A 20,125-nucleotide genomic window follows, 5' to 3' on the forward strand; every position below is an offset into this window, starting at 1 on the left:
GCACTCCCCAGCACTGCAGCTGCTCTGTGGCCCTGGCCACAACATCACTCCTCGGTGACAGGTGGGACACCCCTGTCTGTCACTGGGGCTGTGGGGCACACCAGGACTTAGCAGACAATGTCTGCTGTGCAGGGAGTGTTGGGGATCCCCTTCACATCACCAGCACCTCTGTGATCACAAGACAGGGGTGAAGTGATTGCAGCACGGAAGGGAACCCTGGTTTGAGGTGAGCGGCCGTCCTGTGCAGGATGTGATCCCAGCGTGGCATCCTCCCTCCAACACAACACCGCGCCCGCAGCAGGGGGCTACTGAGAGGCCCACGGGGAGCAGCGAGAAGGAAGACTTCAAAAAGCAAGTAAACTTAGGAGGGGAAAATATGAACGGAAGTTAAAAGCTTGTTTCCCTCAGCAAGGAAAGCTCTTAAAGAAATCAAAGCTCTTTAAATGCTCTGACTCAAGTGACAAAAACAATTTAGACAACAAAAGGCTCCCGGTTTGCTCTTCCTCTCCTGGATGGGGATCACCGAACAGATCTATTTAAATGATAATTTGTGGGGGAGAAACCCTCTCCAAACCCTCTTGAATTAGATTTTCTCCTTCTTAAGTCAATGCGTAGTGCTTTAAAAGAGCCTGGCTTTGAGGAGATGAGGACACCCCGGTGTCTCTCCCGGGCTCCCCAGCCTCCCCAGGCGGGTGTGGAGCGCACCCGAGCCGGAGGCGGCTGCAGAGGATCGCCCGGTGCCCGCGGTGCAGCCTCTCCCCGGCAGCCGTGGGGAGCGGCCCAGGAGTGCAGGATTCCCGTGTGGCACCTCAGGGCTGCAGCCCCAGTCCAGGAGGTGCCCGGAGCCCAGGGGGTTGGGGGCAGCTAGGACTCCTCGCTGTCCTCCTCGCCCCTGCGCCCCGCGTAGAGCGCGGCCAGCTGCCGGAAACGGGGCCCCCAGCCCCCCAGGTAGGAGAAGTCCTGCTCCGAACCGCTGGACCAGGTGTTGATGGAGCTCAGGGAGGGCACTGGGGAGTCCGAGCCCTCGAAGGCATAGGTCTGGAATGAGTCATAGGGCGGCACAGAGAGGTCCTCATCCGCCTGCTCCACCTTCCTGCAGATATAGTCTCTGAACACAGAGAAGTCCAGGTCTGGGCTCTGCACCCACTGTGGGAGGGCGTGGAGCTCGGAGGCTGGGTTTCTGCCTGGGCCCCCCTCTCCTGGCCCCCCACCTCCATCACCAGCTTTGATCTCACTGAAGTCGTAGAGGCTGCGCAGTGCTGACATGTCATAGGCCTCTGTGTCCTGCTCACCGCCCCCTTCGTCGTTGTATTTGATGACATTGTCCCTCATGTCCTCGTCATCCTCAGAGGTCAGGTGGCTTTTGTGGTGTCGCTTCAGCGTGAGGATCAGAAGGACCAGCACTGGGAAAGGAAGAGACAGTCAGATGGGAACAGAGTCTCGGGGACACTGTGCTCCTTCAGGGCAAGGACAACCCCTGCTTGGTGGCAGGTGTGGAGGCACAGCACCCCCCAGCATGGGGACCCCTGCCAGCATGCCAGACGGTTCCCATCAGCCAGGCTCATCAAGCAGCAGCCCTGCTGTGTACTGGCTTGGAGAGAGGTTTGCCTGGGCTCCAGGGCAGACCAGGAGCTTCCTTTGCCATGCAGCGTGACCACCGAGACAGAAGCGAGCAATGGATAAACACACAGCTGGACAGACAAATGGATGGGTTCTGCAGAAGATGAGTAGGAAAAGGGGGTGCATGATTCACAGCAGCAGCCAAATGTTGGGTGGGTGAATGTGGAGCAGATGGCACAGAGCCTGAGCAGCGAGCCGCAGCTGTGTCCTGGATCATCATCCATTCAGCCCATCACCTTTAAAGCACCGATGTGCACTTTATTGGTTTGGGCAATTAGGCAGAAATTTGTTTGCACTGCGTTGGAAAATGAAACCAGTGTAAAGTGCACCCTGTGGGAAAGAGTTTTGTGAAGGAGATGCAGACAGGGAGTGGAGCCATGCCAAGGAGAGGAGACCTCACCAAACAATGTGCTGCCTCCCACAGGTGTCTGGACAGCCCTTGGAGACAGCCAGGAGCCAGCTCTGGGGCCAGAGAGAGCTTTCAGCAGCTGCATCCATCAACTGTCCTGTGCTAAACCTGAGGGCACTGCAACATCCCTTGTTCAGAGCCCCTTCCCACATGTACACAAGCACTTGCTCCCCCTGCCCAGCAAAACTTGTGCCAGTGGCAGGCAGCAGCATTCCTGGGGTACAGGTCCCAACCTAGGCAGCACTCTGCTTTGACCAGCTCTGCATCCTGCCCACACACACACGCTTTAACACTGATCTTTTCAGATAAGAGCAACACCTGCCACCCTTGCCCACATGCTGGGAGCACACCCCCTTCATCTGCTGTGAGATGCCTGCTCTTGGCTCCTGCCTATCAGGCAGGGAGTGAGCCAGCAGCCCTCCAGGCTCTGCTGGGCAGCATCACACCTGCCTGGCACAGGGAACTCTGCTCCGGCTGCTTTGTGGAGCCCTGCACGCAGGAGCTGTGGCAAATATGGGACCTTTACCACTAGTACCCCCCAGCAGGGGCTGAGGTTCATGCCCCCCATGCTGCAGCTACCAGGGAGGAGACAGATGCAGAGAAGCCTGCTCTGTGCCCACAGCACTGTGTCCACATTCATTTGATGCTGATGGAGTGGAGCTGGAACAGGACAGGAAGGACTTAGGACAGGCAGGCACTCACCAACCAGAATGAGGACGCAGACCAGCAGCGCGATGAGGGCGCCGGGGCTCAGCGTGGCTGACACCACATAGGCTGTGCTGTTGCAGGACTGGATGGCCCCGTTGCTGTCACAGCCACAGACACGGATGGTCAGAGTCCCTGTGCTGCTCAGGGCTGGGGGGCCACTGTCCACCACCAGAATGGGGAGCAGGAACACATCCTGCTCCTGGCGATTGAAGCCCACTCTCTGCGTGTGCACCGCTGCCGTGTTGTCTGCAGGGAACAATCAAAACCACAGCAAAGTCACCCCCACATCACAGCATGCAGGACCTGCCAGGAGCTCCTCCGTGCTCTGGATGAACAGCAGCTATTCCTGCACCACCTCCAGGAGCCATCCTGAGAGAGCCTGAGGCCTCCCCTTCCTCCAGCTCATGGCTCCCTGGCACTGCAGCTCCCCTGCAGCCTGAGTGCCTGAACACTCCACTCCAACATGTTACCCTTTGTCAGCAGCACCTCAGGGCCAGCCTGGCACCTCCTTTGTCACCACACCTGTGGTGAGCCTGGCACAGGAGAAGCAGCAGCACATGAGTGTCTGAACCACGCTGAAAAACTGTGCAGGTGGCACAGAGAGAGGAGAAAAAACTTCTGAAAGACCCTCTGAGAGTGGCACAGAGTCGCAATCAGGATAAACATCAATTGCTGACATGTACACAAGAACAGACAGGGTCTGCAGGTGGCACTGAGACTGCAAGAGCAGACACTGCTTCTTCCAAAGCCAAGAGCCATGAGTGAATGGTCCTGCCTCAGCCAGAGGGGCAGATACCCCAATGATCCTCTCTAACTCCTGAAGGAGTAGGCAGAGCTTCTTCCAAGCCTCCCAGCCAAGTTAGGCATCCTCCTCCCCATCTGCTTACACCCTGCTGCTTCAGGGGCTCAGCTGGCACAGCACAACTCATTAAGATCCCATTAACACAGCCACTTCAGGGACTCTCCAGGGCCCTGGTGCCAGCAATGAACCCAAGGAGCAGCTGCTGCCCACCAGGAGCAGGGAGGGAGGGCAGGGACAGGGTCTGACACTGGGATTGACTCCCTGCTCAGGGGTGCTGCAGGCTGCCAGCCAGCAGCAGCATGGGCAGGATGGGGCTGAACAGCAGGTGACAATTGCAGCCAGGTGTCACAAGCTGCTGCCGACTGTCTGCAGTCTTTATCTAATAAACCATAGATTGGCCCACTCACAGCAAGGTGCTGCTGCCTACAGACTCTCCTCATCGGACCTGATTTATGTCAGACCATCCCCTTTCTCTATGAATCAGCTCTTCCATTGGAAAACACATCTACTGTAACTCTGGCTCTTGGGCTGCTGCCATCACGGAAATTGCTGTATGGATCGGGTGCTGCATGAGAGCACAGAGGGCATGGTGGGGACAGGAGGTGAGCCGGGATGGAAGATCTACTGGTCAGCCAGTAAGCAGATCCCAAAGGCTCTGTGTGGCAGCCAGGGCACTGCAGGGCACAGAATCCTGTCCTGTGGGGCACCTGCCACCGTGACTGAGACTCCTGGAGCATCATGTGGCAGCAGCACCATGGCAACTGGGCAGAGGTGTCAGGAGGAACAGGGGACCACTGGCCCCTGGGTGCAAGAAGGCTGAACCAAGTGTGGTGGCAGCAACATCTGAAAACTGCCTGTGGCCAAGTTTTTACCAAGGATGAGCTAGGAAAAAAAAAATATATTGTTATGCTAATCGTTTGCACAAAGGTAATGAGATCTCATTTGGTGCTGGTCTCCCCTCCTTGCTGCAGTGTAGCAGGAGGTTATAAATAATGTTAATGGCACCATCTCAGCAAGAGGCCAGGACTAACTCCTAACTAGCCCAGCTAAAAGTAAGCCTCAGACACATGGATCGAGTGGAGATAAAACCACAGGACAAAAAGGACAGACCAAAGTGCTGTAAGAGAGAAAGGCTCTGGCCACAGCCTAGGAAGGTCACCTTTGCTGTCACTGTCACACCAGTCTGGGGTTGGGGTCAGATCCTGGGTCAGAGGACCCCTGAGCACACAGCCCTGCACCTCCACTGCAGCTCAGCCCAACCCTCACTCAGGGCTGATGGAACACAGTGCTTGGGAACTCCCCCAGCTGCTCTTCAGCACTGTGTAAACACAGGGGTAGCACCAAACCTCTCTGGAAATGCAGCAGGAGGCTGGCAGCTCCCTTCTGTTTACAGCCAGCTCCAGCTCCTGTTAGGGACCTGCGACAAGGCATGCTGTATTTTTAGAAACAGTCTCTAGAAACCAAGAGGAACTACACATGCAAGTGGCAGAGGGGCAGGCACCAACCTCAGCTCAGCCCAGACAGTTTACGTAGCCTGGCACCACTGAAAAAGAAATATTGCCACCCACCAAGTCAAAATAGAGAAGCTGGTACTTAAATGTAACAGCAGCATGACAGACAGGTCTGCTCAGAGAAACCTCGCCTCAGGAAGGGGCTGAGGGTTTGCCCTGTGACCCAAAACTTGATGCAAGGGAGCAACAAAAATCACTACAAACACTACTTTAAACATCATGAAACTGTATTTTATCTCCTGAACAGGGTGACAGGCGCCCTTCATCCCAGGAGGGAGATGCACAGAAATTTCATGTGTACTCCAATGAAACTGCTCACCAAGGCTCAACAAGCCAGAGCTCAGCCTGGCAGGGACCACCTGACTCTGGCACCAAAATGGCTCCATCACCTGCCCACTACCCCCTGCTCCCCACCACCATGAACTCTTCCCTGTTTGCACCCCTGTAAGTCGCCAACTTCTGTGTTCCCCTCTGAGATACTCCAAAAAAAGCAGTGCTCTACCATACGATTGTAGTCCTTTTGATCTCAGATCCGGGAAAATTTTGCCCAGATCTTGGAATGCGTATCCTGGAAAATGCATTCAAAGCTACCTCCTACAAAACAATTGTCATTTCTCTCAGTGCAGTTGTGTCTTTACACATAGTTGACCCACAGCAGCTGCTTTGGGATGTGTCTTGGTGCAGATTTGTTTGCATTGGCACAGCCCAGGCAGCCGTGGCCCTGCAGAACTCGTGTCTCTTCCTCCGCGGCAGCTTCCTGCCAAATCCATTTCTGGGGTGATGAGCTGAGGAGCAGTGCTTCTCAGGAGCAGCACTGGAATGTGAGCAGACGTTAATCCACAGCTTTCCTGAACAGACGAGTCTGGGTCTCCACACTTGGTTTCCTGCCCAGTCCCCACAAAGCTGCACCTTCTGCTGCGGCTGTGCTGAGTGTCCTCTGATGCCCCAACCCAAACCTTTTACCATCACTGCTTTCTTGCTGCATAATTTGACATTTTCTTCATAGGTTTTCACTGCCACCCTCTCTCTGATCATGCAGTGACATTATCCTGTATTACATCACATCACCTTGTGTGACAGGGCAGGAGATGGCCCTTCTGTCCACCTGAGGAGCAGCACACTGGACAAGGCAGGAACTGACATGACCTGAGCACAAAGGGACTCATCAATACTGCCCTAAGAGGAAAGTTTGGAAATGCAATATACTCTGATGGTAGCTTAACGTCACTAGGAATAATAAAATAATTAAGTCTCCCAGACTCCCTCTCCAAAGAGGCTCTTGGCAGCCTCGAAGACAGAACTAATAAATCCTTCTCATAACTCAATCTCAAACAGCGCTAGGAGAGCAGGAGGGATTTTGATGTCCCTTCCCTCTCCCACACTCACAGGGTCCTGTGAGCACCTGTCTTCCCTTCTCCAGCAGCTGCTCTGCTGCACCAGAGCCTGGGAACACTGGCCCTGGGAGAGGAGGAGCACTGGCACCCAGCTGGGCCTGCAGGCACACTGCTGCCAGAGCTGCCCCAAGGGAGCAGACCTCCTCCAGCCCCAGGTGGTGCAGCTGGCAGAAGAAACATCCTGTTTTTCTCTTCTGCCTCTTCCTTCTCTCGAGTTCTCTGGGTACCAGGCCACAGCACCACTGCTGCTCCTTTGCTGTTTGCTCAGCCCCGAGGAGGTTTGATGCTCTTTTACACACACACACCCCACCCCTGCCCCAGTCAAATGAGCATCTGTGCTGCTTGTGCTGAGAGGGGCATCCCTGCGGGGCTGGAGGAGGCTTCCTCTATCCTCAGGCAATCCTTAAATCCTAACATTTTGCTTTTGATTGTTAGGATTTTCAGATCTTCTATCACCCATTACACGCTCTTAATGAGACCTGCAGAGAGTTCAGACATCTGCTTGCTGAGCCCTTGAGCCCTGGAGTCAGTAGCTCCATGTGTCACTCCATATTACCTAGCGCTCCTTCCAGGTTGCTGGGCTTGGATGCTTTCTACCATCCCTTCCAACACAATTAGCATTTCTTGAAGAACATGATTTCAGGCTTTAATTGCCTTTGATCCTGCTGTAATCAATTTTCTCAGGCCAGAAAGGCCCAGCAAAAGGCGAGTTATGAAACAGAGGATGGTGAATGCCTTTGGAATGATACCAGTTGGATCTTAACGTGGTCAGCTTCTCTAATTCCATCTCTTCTTTTAGTCACTCCATATGATGGGCATCTTCTTCCTGGATTGTTGTTGTTGTTACACAGGTGACATTTATTCCTTGTCTGATGAATCAGGAAGTGAGTGAGCGCTCCCTCAGACACAGCAAAAGCACAGAAAGAGAGACACCAATAGGCAATGGTGCTGTTTCCAAAAGCCCAACTCTTGCTAACCACCTGTAACTCAGTTATGTGGTCACCTGCAGCAATACCCTTGGTTTCTGCATCTCCAGCCTGGAGCACCAGAGCCAGCACAGCTCTGTGTGCCACACCCAGGACCCCTGAGGAGCCCCAACACTGCTGGCAGCTCACAGCCCCCCAGGCTCCCCAAAGGCAGCTCCACCATGCCAAGTGCTCCTGCCCTGCCCAACTGCAACAGGAGCACTCCTGGAGCTGGTCCCCACCCTGCTGAGAACAAGTAATTTCCCAAGGTGGCTTTCTGGTGCCACGAAGGAGCCAAGTGAAGTAGGTGCAAAGCAAAAGAGAGGATTTAAGCAAGAGCTTAGAGAATCCATCTGTGCTGACATCCATCAGTGTCACTCCTTGGCTGCAAAAGCAATATTTATAAATCACGTTTCAAAACTGGCTACAAATTTGTACAAAGAAACAGATGGGCTGGTGGTAGCAGTTTGTCACCACTGATATTTATACGGGGGAGTAGAGACAAGTGCAAGAGGGGTGAATGCAGGAGAGGGAAGCAATGGGGGAACACAGGGGAGGATGCAGCAAGGACACCTATGAGAGCAGGGGCAAAGGTGACTGTACCCAGGGCAGCTGATGGACTACAGAAGGGGTCAGAAATCAAAGGGAAGGAGATGGCACCGAGGCACCCTGTTAGAAATAAGGGGTGCCTCCATCTGCCACAGGCAGCCACCTCCGCTTGCTGTGGAAGACAGCACTGCTCAGCACTTGGGAGGGTCTCCAAACACTCTGGGAATAACCCTGCAGCAACAACATTTGTTTCCCCAAGAGCAGGAGGCGGGAGGTGATGCCAGCTTTTACTCATTTTATGCAGTGTTACACCACACAAAAAGCTCGAGGGACCGTTTAGCACAAAGAATTACCCCGTGTCACAAGAGCCTCATGCCACTCAAGAGAGCAGCAGCTCTGGAGGAGGTGGTGGCACACGTGTCCTGCATCTACTGCAATGCCAGCTCTCGGGCCATTGCTGGTGGACCCCCACATAGAGCCAGGGAGCCAAGCAGCCCCTGCCAAGCTCCATACACCCCCAGCCATGTGCCCTGCCAGACAAGCAAAACAGCAGTGGTGGCTCTGGGATGGCAACCTGGCCATGGCAGACAGCCTGGACCAGAGCTGGGAGCCTCGTGAGGGTCTGGGCAGGGATGGGCACTTGGGTGTAGCTCAGTGTGTTCAAGCACATTTTTATAAGGTCCTTCAAAGAAAGTGAGGGAAGTTAATCGCTGGGTGTGGGGCAAAATCTTGCTGAGGATTAAAGCCTGTTTACATGATAAGAAGCAAAGGTCTTCTGAGCAGCTTGAGCAGAGGGGGAGGGACTCAGGTCAGGGACAGCTGTGGTACTCGGGACACAAAGGAATAGCCAGCTGTGCTACCATCACATCTGAAGCTTTTCCATTTTGACTATCCCTAATAATACTGAGCAAGCAGGATCTGACGTCAGCAGAAGGCTCCTATGATAAGCTCAGAACAAACTAAACCAGACTTTTGACAGATAAAGCTACAAAAGCAGAGAAAGAAAATGGTTTTAAAAGAAAACCCAACCAAAACCAAAGAAGAATTTCAATGTTGTCTGCTGGCCCCTGTGACAAGCACATGCACATGTGGCTGGAGAAGGTCCCAGCAATCTGCAGGGAACCCTGCTGTACCTACTACTACAATCAGCACCCAAAATCACCCTAAACACCAGCCAAAAATAGGAACCATCCTGCTAACTAGTTTTCTGGATTGTTACTGTCCACACAAATGCAGCCTGACCTGACAGCCTGCAAAGTCCAACAGCAGCCAGGCTCAGCCAGTAGAACCTGCATGGCACCCCATCACTCACAGCAGCATCGAGTCGCCCAGCACGAGCTACTGAGCTCAGGGATGCAGAGAACCCCAGAGCTGCCCAGAGGAACAGACAGGCTCTGACTGGATGCATGTCCCAAAGGAGAGGACGAGCCCCAAGAAACAGAGGAACTGCACCCCAGACCCACCACATCACAGGGAATCAGGCTCTGCAGGCTGTGTCCCAGAGAACCCACTGTGGCTCTGGGCTGGCTACAGCACGGCCCCACTGCCTCCCACGGCTCTGGAGCTGTTCCCATTTGTCAGGGTCACAGGGCTAGCCACCCACATAGCAGCCCCAAGATGACCCATGCTCCAGGATTTACCTTGGAGAGGGATAAATCATAACGCTCAAAATGGGAGCGTGCTCATCTATAAATCCACATCATCTCCTTGCCTCAGGCAGGTTGGAGATTTCCCATCGAGAAAGGGACTGAGAGCCCTGAAAATACTAAAGGCTTAACCAGACAACATGAGAGGAGCTTTATAGCTGCTTGCAGCAAGGAATAAAGCTGGCAGAGCCTCCTTGAGGAAATCCAAGCTGTTAGCTGACCAGTCCCACCATTTCAGGTTGACAAGAAACTCTGCAACATGCCCGAAGCACCCAGAGCTGGCACAGAGAGACAGTGACCCATGTCCCTCTCATGGCCAGAGCTGCTGCTCAGCCTAAAGGATGCTGGGCCAAGGGTGCAGCAGGACTTACCCTGGATGTCCAGCAAAGAGAAATGGTGGTTGTTGGTGGCCTCAGGCGCCAATGTGAAGTAGAAACGGTGGCCGCTCTGAGGCTCATCCCGGTCCACAACGCTGATTGTCTGGATCAGCTGTGGGGAGAAGGCAGAGGTGAGCGCCAGTGCTGCTTCCACAGCCTCTCCCAGGGTCCCATATACAGGGTCCAGCCAGCAACATCACTGGCTGCAGCCACAGAGAGGGATGAGCCTTCTACCCTGCAGATGGGCTCAGCGGGACCAGCAGAGTGACTCCCACTGTGACAGGGGCTGCACAGGAAGACTCTCAGGTAGACGGGGACAGATGGGCAAGCTGGCACTGGCCCAGAGTGCTGCCTGCAGCCCGAGACCAGGGCTGGGGGGCTCTCACTACCTGGCCTGGCTTGGCATCCTCACACACAGCAGCTTCATAGGGAGTGGCAAGCTCAGGTGGATTGTCATTGACATCCAGGATTCGGATACGGAGAGAGGCCCTCGACACCTGGGAGTGATTATCTGAAACAGAAAGAGAAGCAGAGCTTCAGGACAAAGGGCCAACTGCTGCTATCAGGGAGCAAACCTCTTCATCCCCATCTGTACAGAAACACCACCTGATCTACCCCTGGAAAACTGGAGTGGCCCAAAGCTATTCCCAGCCATAAGGGTCAGCCATCCACTGGTGAGGATCTGTGCTGCTTCTGCACCAAGCTGGGACAGAAACTTGGATGTGAGATCACCCTCTGACCTGGATCCTGATCCATAGATGCTCGAGACTGGCAGCAACATCTAAGGGCCAAGCAAAGGGAGCTGGGATGTGAAACAGCTGCAATCAGCTAAGGGCACAGATTGGTGGTAAGATCTGTGCATCCACCTCTGCTGTGCCCAGGTGACCCAGGGTCAGATGTACCCCACTGAGGCATGAGGCTTTGCACAGGGACTCAGGCCTCTTATGCTGACACTGGGTTTTGGTTGCTATTGCAGCTTAAACTTAAACACAGCACCATCCACCAGCTGGCATGAGGGGGTCACACAGCAAGACTAAGGGCAGCCCTCTCACCCTGGCACTCACCAGCCCAGCCTCACACAGGCAGTGGTCCTGGGAAACCCCTCTCCCCTGGGGTTCACTCTGCACTCTGTGGGATGGGGCAGCACATACACCTCCACTCACTGCAGCGTCACTGAGCTGCACACACACTGCCGAGGGACACTGAGCCCGTGCCACAGGATTATAAATCACTCTGGAGGGCCTGATGTTTGCTGAAGCACCTCATATATCTCCAGAAATGAGAACTCCCTCTTACTCCATCTCCTTTGTTTTACCCAGAGGCTGCACCTGTGACAGAACTAATGCTTTTCTCCACACTCAGACAGGAGTTCTGCTGCCTGTTTGTCTATAACATTAATACTGGCCCCAACAGATCAGGTGGGGGAGGACCCAGGGGAGAGGAGATTTAGTGCTGCTCCATAATTAGCCAGGAATCTAAGCCCCCTCCCCAGAGCTGCCTTCACCCGGTTCTCACGTTATCACTCCCTCTCACCCAGACCAGCTGCTCTGGTGATTAGATAGTTGTTTTTGGGGGAGGGAGGCTGAAGTCGTGACTAAAAGCTTAGAACTATGCGTTATTTTAAAAGGCATATTGGTGCAGTGAAATAAACTGCAATTGCTTGCAGGAAGAGAGAAAGGGGGAGGCAGTGGGGTGAGAGAAGGGAGCCCGGGGAGGCGGCAGCGGGGTGTGTGCTTGATGCCCACAAATGAGCAGGAAGAAAAAGGGTTCAGTTCCTGCAAGAAGGAGGATGACAGCATTTCATCACCCCCTCCTCAACCCACAGGAAGATGGATAACCATCCCTGCTGCTCAGCCCTGGAGCAGGCCAGGATTGCTGAGAGAAAGATGAGGAAAGGCAGAAAGAGAGGAGAGGAAGTAGAGCCAGAAAGGAGGAAGAATCCAGGACCCCAGCTCTTCCCCTTATTAACTGTAACCCAGAGGAGGAGGTCTTCTCTTAGTGCCCCACTAAAGTGTGGGAACCAGCTGTGAACAGGAACCAACCCCAGTGCTGCTGAACCCTCCCCAGGACCTGCTGGGATCGTGCATGCCAGGCCTGGACATCCAGGGGATCCTGAGCAAAGCAGCTTCTCTTCGAGACCACCTTCCCCAGCCCTTGAGGAGGGATGTGACCAGTGTGTTCAGAGCCGGGCAGAGGCACAGGGCCGTGCTCGTCCCCAGCTCCAGCCAGCAGCACTTTGATCCATCCACAGGAGGGGTCAGGCCCCGCCTGGGCAGGGCTGGACCAGCACTGACCCTGCCGAGCCAGGGCTCACGTCCCGCATCCCTGGGCACAGCTCAGAGACAGTGACCTTTCTAAATGCACCCTGTCAGACAAAAGCTCTCCTTCTGCCCTTCCAAAACTGCTGAAGCCTGAGGCTCATGCTCACTCCTGGCTCAGTGACGGGGTCAAAATTTGACGTGTCCGGGAACATCAAGGTTAGAAAGGCAACTGCTGCACTCTTGTCTACCTTTCCAGTGAGGCACACATCAGCTTCTTTTTATTTTGGCTGTGCAATGTATATTTGAAGGTTCCTCAATGCCTTATCAACTTCCCTCTTTCTCTGAGCCAGTACCTGGATTTATGGGTGGAAAAAACGAAAAATGGCTGGATATATTTGAAAAAAGTTATCTTCAAAACATCTGAAATATGTTTTTTGTAACAGTGGCATAAAGTGATATTATGATGGCCAGAAGTGTGCTTAAGATTGTTGGAGCACATCTGTGATGAAAGGTACAAAGCACTCAACTAACACAGGATTCACATCTGTGAGGTCAGAAACTCTGGCCTGTGCTTTCTCTACCTCTGTGCACACACTCAAAATGCCCCAGCACAGGAGCAAAGGCTCAGCAGGCAGGTCCTAGTGCCAGAAAGAGAAGCAGAGAGGGTGGAAGAGGCTGTGGCGTGGGTGCTGCAGGCAGCTGCCCTCGCTGGGCTCTGCGAGGAGCACCAAGCCTGTGATTGAGGTGAGGGCAGCATGTGCTGGCTGAGGGCAACTGGAAGGGGAAAAAAGCCATCTTCCATTGCAGCGTCTCTCCTCGGTATTCCAGCTCAGCTGACTGACATGCAAATTAGTTTAATTATTTCTTCTTCTAAAATAAATTATATTTTGCAGTGGCTGCAATATGTTGTGTCAGGCAAAATTACATTCAATATTTTTAAACTAATTGATGTCAGCCTTGAGAAAACCTGATTGACAGCAGCGAGAAAACTAGGCTGCTACCTAAACGCTTTCCTAAATTAAAATTAAACATGCCGTTTTTCTGCATTTCCTTCAGGAGTTGGAATGCTATTAATCTGAAAAGACTGAGGAAAGAGACATGGAAAACACACAGAACAAGAGGGAGATGCTGGAAGCACAGCCGTGCAGTATGGGAGCTCCAGGCTGGTGACTGGCAGCTGCCTTTGCCAACATGGGAGGAATTATTTCAGTGCCACTGGAGCTGCCGTGCGTGGGGGACGGAGCTCTGCCCAGTGCTTCCACACTGCTGCATCTGTGCCTGCCTCAACACAGCCACCAGCCTGGCTCAGGGCGTGCCAGGCACCACTGCCCAGGTGCCATGCAGCAGAGCAGGTAGCACTGGGACAGGACTGGCAGGGATGGGACAGGCAGTGCCAGGATTCTGGAGCATGAGATGGTCACAGTCCTTCTGCATGGCAGCCCTTAGGCCAAGAGTCAAATGCTTCAGGGGAATCTTCATCCACATCCCAGAGTATTTCCTTATTTAATTAAACATGTGAGTAAGTAATCTGAACAGGACGATATTCTCCACTTAAACATTCAGATGCAAAACACCAACTTTGCCCTCTCCCTGAGCTGCAGACAGCTGAGTGCTCACAGGACTGACACTGAGCACCTCTGGGCAGCTGCTCAGCAAAGCCGTGGCTCTGCAGCAGCTCCCAGGGACAGGAAGGGATTGACAGTGCTTGGTCACCCCTGCTGTGGCAGGAAAGGAGAGGACTTGTGTTTTCTGCTGTGCCAGGATCCAGCCCTTACTCCTCCAGACCCTCACACAATCTCCCAATAAAACTTTGCCTTTTTACACCCAAACCTCTCCTGTGAAGCTCCAAATCCAGCAAATGACATTTGCCCTCCCCCTCACAGACACCAGAAAGTGCTCAGCAGCTTCTCTGGGTCTAAGAAGAGCCCAGGGGACCGTGGGCTGCCACGTGCAGCTGCTGCACCTGGAGCAGACCAGCTCAGGGACACTGCTGGGAACAGCATCCAACCTGTTCTTCTGTGTTGAGACCAAATTGGTACAATACTGAATTCAAATTTTTTATATTAGTAAGGAAGTCAGAAGAGGCAGGAGTGGAATTTATTCCTCACTATCTCAGCAAATTGGAAGAACAAAATGCAGAACAGAAGACTGAGATGTGCCACTCTGCTCTCCAGCCCTGATGCTATGGCTCTGGGGCACAGGGTGGGTTTGTAGCTGCCTGCAAACCAGAGTGCTGCTGCCAAGGACAGAGCAGGGGCATGCCAGAGGTATGACTTGTCTGACAGGTGGCTGTATCAGAGGCTGGAGCTGAAAACGTGGCTCCCAGCTGAGGGGAAGCAAAGTGGAAGCAGCAGTTAAGCCAAGTAACATATAAATGGCTCTCACCTCTCCTGAGTCCTGCCCAAACTCAGCAGCATGAGAGTCATTAAATTGCATCCAAACACAATGCTCTGATTAAAGCCAGTCTCCAGCAGGAAGATTTATCATCTCAATTACCAGCAGTGGACACAGCAGTCAAGGCCTCATCATTTTACATGAGCAAAGAGGAAAACAGGAAGAGAATCACTAATATTAGCCCAAGGAAGGTAAACAGCATGCGAGGGAGATGAAGATTTATCTGTGGAAACGCTTGGCCTGGTCCCAGGCCAGATTAGCTCAACAGCCCCTATGCTTCCTGCTGGCTGCCACGCTGTGAGGCCAAACACTCTGCTGGTCCCTGGCTGGCCCAGGCAGCTCCTGCTGGGGGCTCAGAGCTGCCCTTGCTCCTCATGCCAGCAGTGGGAAGCCCAGACAGCTCATGGGCACAGCTGGGCACCTTCTGCAGCTTTCCTTACTGCTTTCAGGGCCAAATACACTCTGATATCTGCAGGTGGGAAATAACCTGGACATGGTCTCTGCTGCAGCAGCAATGGGTGCCAGACAGGGCTCTCCAGGGTGGAGGCACAGCTCCTGTTTGGAACTGCTCCAGCCCCACAGGCTGCCTGTGGAACAAGTATTGCACTGGGGCTGGCTGTCCTTCAGCCTGCAGGGGTCAAATCCTGCCCAGGACAGCCCTGACAGCAGACCTGGAGGGCAGCTCAAGGAGGCCATGGGGATGCAACATCTTGTCGCAACACACTCCAGGCCATGTGCCTGGTGCCATGGGAATCAAGCAGGCCTTGGCACCATGGGAATACAGTGGGTACAGCCCCAACGAGCTGAGGCACCAGGCACAATCCTGGGCAGCAGGACTCCCACTGGGTTTGTTCCATTCCTCCTGCCAAGTTTACATCTCGCTGAGGAAAGAGAATATATGACTGCTTGCCTCTGATGGAGGTGGTGACGTCTGGCCCTGTGGCATCCAGCTGCACCCCCCATGCCCATGGTGAGCACCACAGAGCCCTGCCAGCACTCCTGGCCCCAGATACCTGTGTGCACTGCTGGATGTGCTCTCCCAGCTGCCCTGCATTCCCTGTTCCTACTGCCATGGCTGATCCCACTGCACCAGGAACATCCTGACAGCTGCTGCGTGGCCCCGCTCCGAAACTCCTCCATCACTCAGAAGGCTGTACCTTTACAACTGCCCTTTCCGCCAGAGGATTCAGACATAAATTGTACTTTAAATTCAATATCAGTCATTAATATTTCATGATTACAAAACGTTAAGGATAATGTCACTGGGAAGACTGTCCGGGCAGCTAAAACGGATGAGTCAGAGCTCACCATGGGAGAAGTCAGAGCACTGAAGAGTCTCCCTAGCTTTTGAACCAATCCAGCCTGACAGGCTTCCCTGCCAGAGGGGAGCTGCAGCATTTACTGACTTGTTCTGAAATCCTAGCCACAGCGTGTAAATATTGTCCTTCTGATTCTTGTCACCTCACGTTTCCTCTGGATGCTGAGTTGTGCTGCAATGCTGCCATCCCCTCCTCCCTGCAGAGCCCCCCCATGGAGCCCCCAGCACAGGCCACAGCCTGGCAATGGACTGGCCTCCCTGGGATGTGATCAGGAAGGGCTCACAACAGTGCCACAGCCAGAGAGTACAGGAGTCACTCCCATCATCCAGCACAGAGCATTGGCACAGAGAGAGACTGGGATGCACCATGGAGCCAGAGACATCCCCTTGGGCAGTGGGGTCTGGCCAGGGCCACTGACCCCTCCTCTCTCAGGGCCATGGGTCCTGTGCCCTTGCCTGGCCAGTGTGGGTGGCAGGATCTGAGCTCTGGGACCCAAGTCAGGCCTTGACCTGCCTCCTTGAACATGAACAGCAGGTTCAACACTCAAGAATGAACAATGAAACACTCAGGGTGAAGCCTGGGGAAGGCTCCTGCCCACAGATGGACAGGCCTTGGCCCATGTCAGCAGGATAAGGAGGTGCTCTGCAGCCACAGCAGCTCCCTGGTGCCCACTGCAGGGCAGAGGCAGAGCACAGCAAGGCCTAGACTACCCTGGTGACTTGCACATCCAAAATATGGAAAACTTTGAAGAATATGACAATGCTTTTCTGTTTCCCAGCATGGTGCCTGGGTCATTCTGCTCCCACAGTCCCTTCCCACTGCTGCAACCCCAGGACCTCCCACCCATTCCTTCTGTGCCAAGCCTGCACAACCCCAAGCACACAGGAGGCATCCAGAGCTACAAAGCCAGGTGCAGGTACAGTCTGTGAATCCCAAACACTGAGAGCCCTGGCAGAAGCAACTGCTGACAGTCCTGCAGTGCCACAGAGCTCCAGCTGACAGGACATCCACACAAGGCACATGACTGATCTGGGGGAGGCAGGTGATGTGAGCGCAGCCCCCCGGGAGCCCCTAGTGCTGCTCAGCAGGTGTGAGTGCAGGCAGCAAGCTGCACAGGGATGACTGGCAGAGATGGTGCAGAGATAACACAAATTTGATTAGTGTTCATCAAATATACTATTCGACCATGCTCCCTTATTAATGCTCGACTCCGGAAGAGTATTTTTAGGTTGTCTAGGGAGATGTCAGACTCAGTGCTGCTGCATTTATTTTTCTTTTTTACTTCAGTGTTGATTAACACTCGTGTCTCGGCCACCCTTGCAATGACAGCACCCATATTCCTCCACCTGCCCCACTCTCAGTTCTGCACAGACTGCTCCACAGAGCATTCCTCCATCTCACCTGCTTCCATGGCCAGGACAGTGATGTTGTGCCACCCTGCTGTCTCCCGGTCCAGGACCTTTCCTGTCACAATGGCCCCTGTTTTGGCATCAATGTCAAAGATCCTCTCGGCATCCGTGCTGCGGTCGATGGCGTACCTGTGACCAGGAAAAAGGGCAAACCATGAGCAGCTGGATGTGCCAAGCCCACCCTTACCACCAGCCCCAGGAGTGCTGGAATCTAACACCACAGGCCCTGTATCACTGCTCTCCTTGTCCTGTGTTGTAGCATGGTACAGGAAGGCCATGTTTCTACCAGGCTGCAAGCCCAGAGCCTTCAACTTAAATTAAAGTGTGGCTTTTGGTGCATAAAGTGGAACTGTGCACAGATTTTGGACAAGGAGAAAAATCTGCTCTGATGGGAACCTTATGCTCTGGATAGGCAGAGCAATACAGAAATCGTGGGCTGTAACTTCACTCGTGACTCTGGGAAGCTTCAGTGCTGTAGGATCAGGTAAAGCATAAACCAAACTGAAGGTGGGCACCCCTGCTCAAGGAGCCCATCTCACTATTGTCCTCTCTTCTGCTCCTGCCACTGCATCCACCCAAGTGAGACACCCAGAGGGCAGCACGCAACGGGCTGTAAGCCAGATCTGCAGATACCTCAACTGCAGCTGCAGCTGGCACAAAGCACAGGGTCTGGACTGAACATGTGCAACGGTGCACAACAGTATGGTGCAGCAATCTTGGCAGCAGAGCAGTGTGGGCAGCAGCCAGCATCCTCCCATCAACACAGCACATCATGCCAGCAGCCCCAAGATTTGCCCTATTTTGAGCTTCCCAGTCTCACAAGGAACAGGCTGATGATCTCCTCCAGCTCTGTGCCCAGCTGCTCAGCAGAGACCCATCACAGACAGCTCTCACTCTGCTCATTCAGCTGCTTCAGAGCTTCCCCAAACAGCCCCTCTTTGAGGGTGGAACCCACATACTCCCTGGGCCACCTCCAGAGAGCACTATTCCCACGTCTCCCCAAGGGCAACCCCACAGCTCACAAGGAGTCAGACACCAGGTTTAGCCTTGAGCCTTCACCAGGACACCACAAATCCATACATGTCCCAGTGGCATGTCCTGCATTTCCAACCATTACACACAGAATGGAGCAAGCCAACATTAAATCAGGGCATAATGAGATGTGAGCTCCTGAAGGAAAGGGCTGGAATGGAAGTCTGCTCCAGCTGAGGCCCTTGAGCACAGCCATAGCACAAATAACACAAACCACCACTGCAATCAGAATTAGAAATCCAGAAGGCCTGCAAATCACAAACAATACAGCATAATGTTATTGTGTACAGCATCTTTCACACACACTGAATCCCAGAGTGCTTCACAGAATTAAATAATACAAGACAGCAAAGAGTACAAAGGATAAATTACCAAAAGGAGGGCTGTGAATAAATTAAAGCCTTCAGTCACATGTTCAACCACAGAAGGAAGATAAATGTAGGGACAAAGCAAACTGGAAAGCTGGCAGGGTAGGACTGAGAGGACACATTGGACAGGAGCAGAGCAGGACAAGCTCCAGGCCTAGCAGCACGTTCAGAACAGGAGAAGTGCTCCAGAGCAGTTTTCCAGCTGTGGGTCCATCATCCACACAGCTCACAGCCAAGGAACATCAGCTCACTTCTTCATGCACAGATGACCATAGGATGGCCCTGTGCTGTTCTGCCCCATGCCCTTGGGATGGGACCAGCTGCAGGTGGGAGTGCCTCAGGCAGAGCCCCTGTCCATCCACATACCTCCATCTCTGATGGAGGCACATAAAAAGGCATTCTTACACTGTTTAACATGTTATACAGTACCAGATTACATTCCCTAGCTCTCTCCCTTTCAGACAGATGGGGAGATGAGAGAGTAAATACAACAGCACTTGCTTGTAGCCAAATAAAAACATTCAGAAGTCACTACCTAAATTCACTTGCACCTAGCCACCATCTAGCTCTTATGTAGCTGAATTCGTCCTCCCTCCTTGCTTCTAGAGGTGATGGACATCTCTCTCCCAAAGCCAGGAACAAGCTCATGTATCTCAAAACCAGCTACTAGGGACTGCCTGCATTTTCTGCCCCAACTCCCAGCTGGCAGCAGAGTTTTTACAGGCACACAGCCAACTCCAAAAGGGACAGTGACACTGTCTTGGCATGTACTGCAGCCTCTCATCCACTCTCTGTTCACTCACTGTAAAGGAAAAGGAGAGGTATGGCCCACTCTGAAGTGTACAAATCAGTCTGATGTTCTGCTGGAAAGAGGAACAAAAACTGGGATGACAACACCTAATACCTTTCCAATAGCATAACTAATTCTATGTAACTGCTTTCATTGTTCTCCCACATCACCTGACCTCAAATATGTCCTGCTTTTCACTGCACTTTTTCATGCTGTTAAGTTCAAGATGGTACTTTTAACCTCCCCACGGCTTCCCTGCCTCTTGCATAAGCACATGCCTGTTCTGATCACACTTCTGTCACTGCTGCATAAACAAGAGACATCTGCAAAAAAAAAAAACGAAAAAAAACCCAAAAAACAACAACTTTCATAAAAAAACCCAGTTTGTGATGGGAGACACTCCCAGGCCTGGACACATCTGACAGGGCTGTCTGCTCAGCCAGAGGGCAGGAGGATGGCAGGGAGTGTTCAGTGTAATGCCTCTGGGAACCTGTTCTTATGCTTCTCGTTGCTTTGCTGCTGAGGTTGTCTTCTGTCCCTTCTGAATGATCTGTTAGGGACATGCTGCCTG

The 20,125-nt window shown here is 53.2% G+C and overlaps 1 protein-coding gene across 1 annotated transcript in view; it reads right to left on the reverse strand.

Annotated features, from left to right (window-relative positions):
• Positions 1-864: 864 nt before the first annotated feature.
• CDH22 (cadherin 22) overlaps positions 865-20,125 on the reverse strand; it is a gene marked incomplete at both ends in the record, with an annotated part of 49,239 nt that continues 29,978 nt past the window's right edge. The window contains 5 exons of the mRNA XM_083873565.1: positions 865-1,403; positions 2,732-2,983; positions 9,976-10,093; positions 10,371-10,492; positions 17,357-17,493. Coding sequence (XP_083729691.1) covers positions 865-1,403; positions 2,732-2,983; positions 9,976-10,093; positions 10,371-10,492; positions 17,357-17,493 — 1,168 coding nt within the window. The remainder of the gene's footprint in view (positions 1,404-2,731; positions 2,984-9,975; positions 10,094-10,370; positions 10,493-17,356; positions 17,494-20,125) is intronic.

Source organism: Zosterops lateralis, assembly GCF_965231275.1.
Source record: "Zosterops lateralis genome assembly, chromosome: 16".
In the NCBI taxonomy this organism is placed as follows: domain Eukaryota; kingdom Metazoa; phylum Chordata; class Aves; order Passeriformes; family Zosteropidae; genus Zosterops; species Zosterops lateralis.